The sequence below is a fragment of the Saprolegnia diclina genome (assembly GCF_000281045.1).
Source record: "Saprolegnia diclina VS20 unplaced genomic scaffold supercont1.164, whole genome shotgun sequence".
Lineage (NCBI taxonomy): Eukaryota > Oomycota > Saprolegniomycetes > Saprolegniales > Saprolegniaceae > Saprolegnia > Saprolegnia diclina.
The window spans coordinates 57,074-57,402 of NW_008246231.1; the positions used below are offsets into that span (position 1 = coordinate 57,074).

General features: G+C 55.0%; 1 protein-coding gene across 1 annotated transcript in view; it reads right to left on the reverse strand.

The window, feature by feature from the left end:
- Positions 1-206: 206 nt before the first annotated feature.
- Positions 207-329, reverse strand: part of SDRG_16944 (hypothetical protein) — a gene marked incomplete at its 3' end in the record, with an annotated part of 519 nt that continues 396 nt past the window's right edge. Inside the window, exon 2 of the mRNA XM_008623170.1 lies at positions 207-243. Within this exon, the coding sequence (XP_008621392.1) occupies positions 207-243 (37 nt within the window). The remainder of the gene's footprint in view (positions 244-329) is intronic.

The following is a 329-nucleotide window of genomic DNA, read 5'->3' on the forward strand; positions in this document are numbered from 1 at the left end:
ACCATTCGGTGACGTTGGCCGACCGCGCGCCGTGCTTCTTGACCTTGCGCTTGGCGTTCTTGGTCTTGGGCTTAGTCGCTCGGTGGAGCCACTCGAAGACAGCGTAGGTCGTCGCCTTGTAGCGGTGGTAGCGCCCACACGCACCGTCGCTTGGCATGCTGATGTGAGATCGCCGTTTCCGTCGAAATTGAACACTGCGTCGGTTTTCACGTTGTTGCGAACGGGACAAACAGGTTTGTCCCACTAATATGCACAACACATCATTTTTTAGCATCTTTACAATTTTGTCCTCGCCACCAGAACGCAAGTGCATCGGGAGACGCGTGATC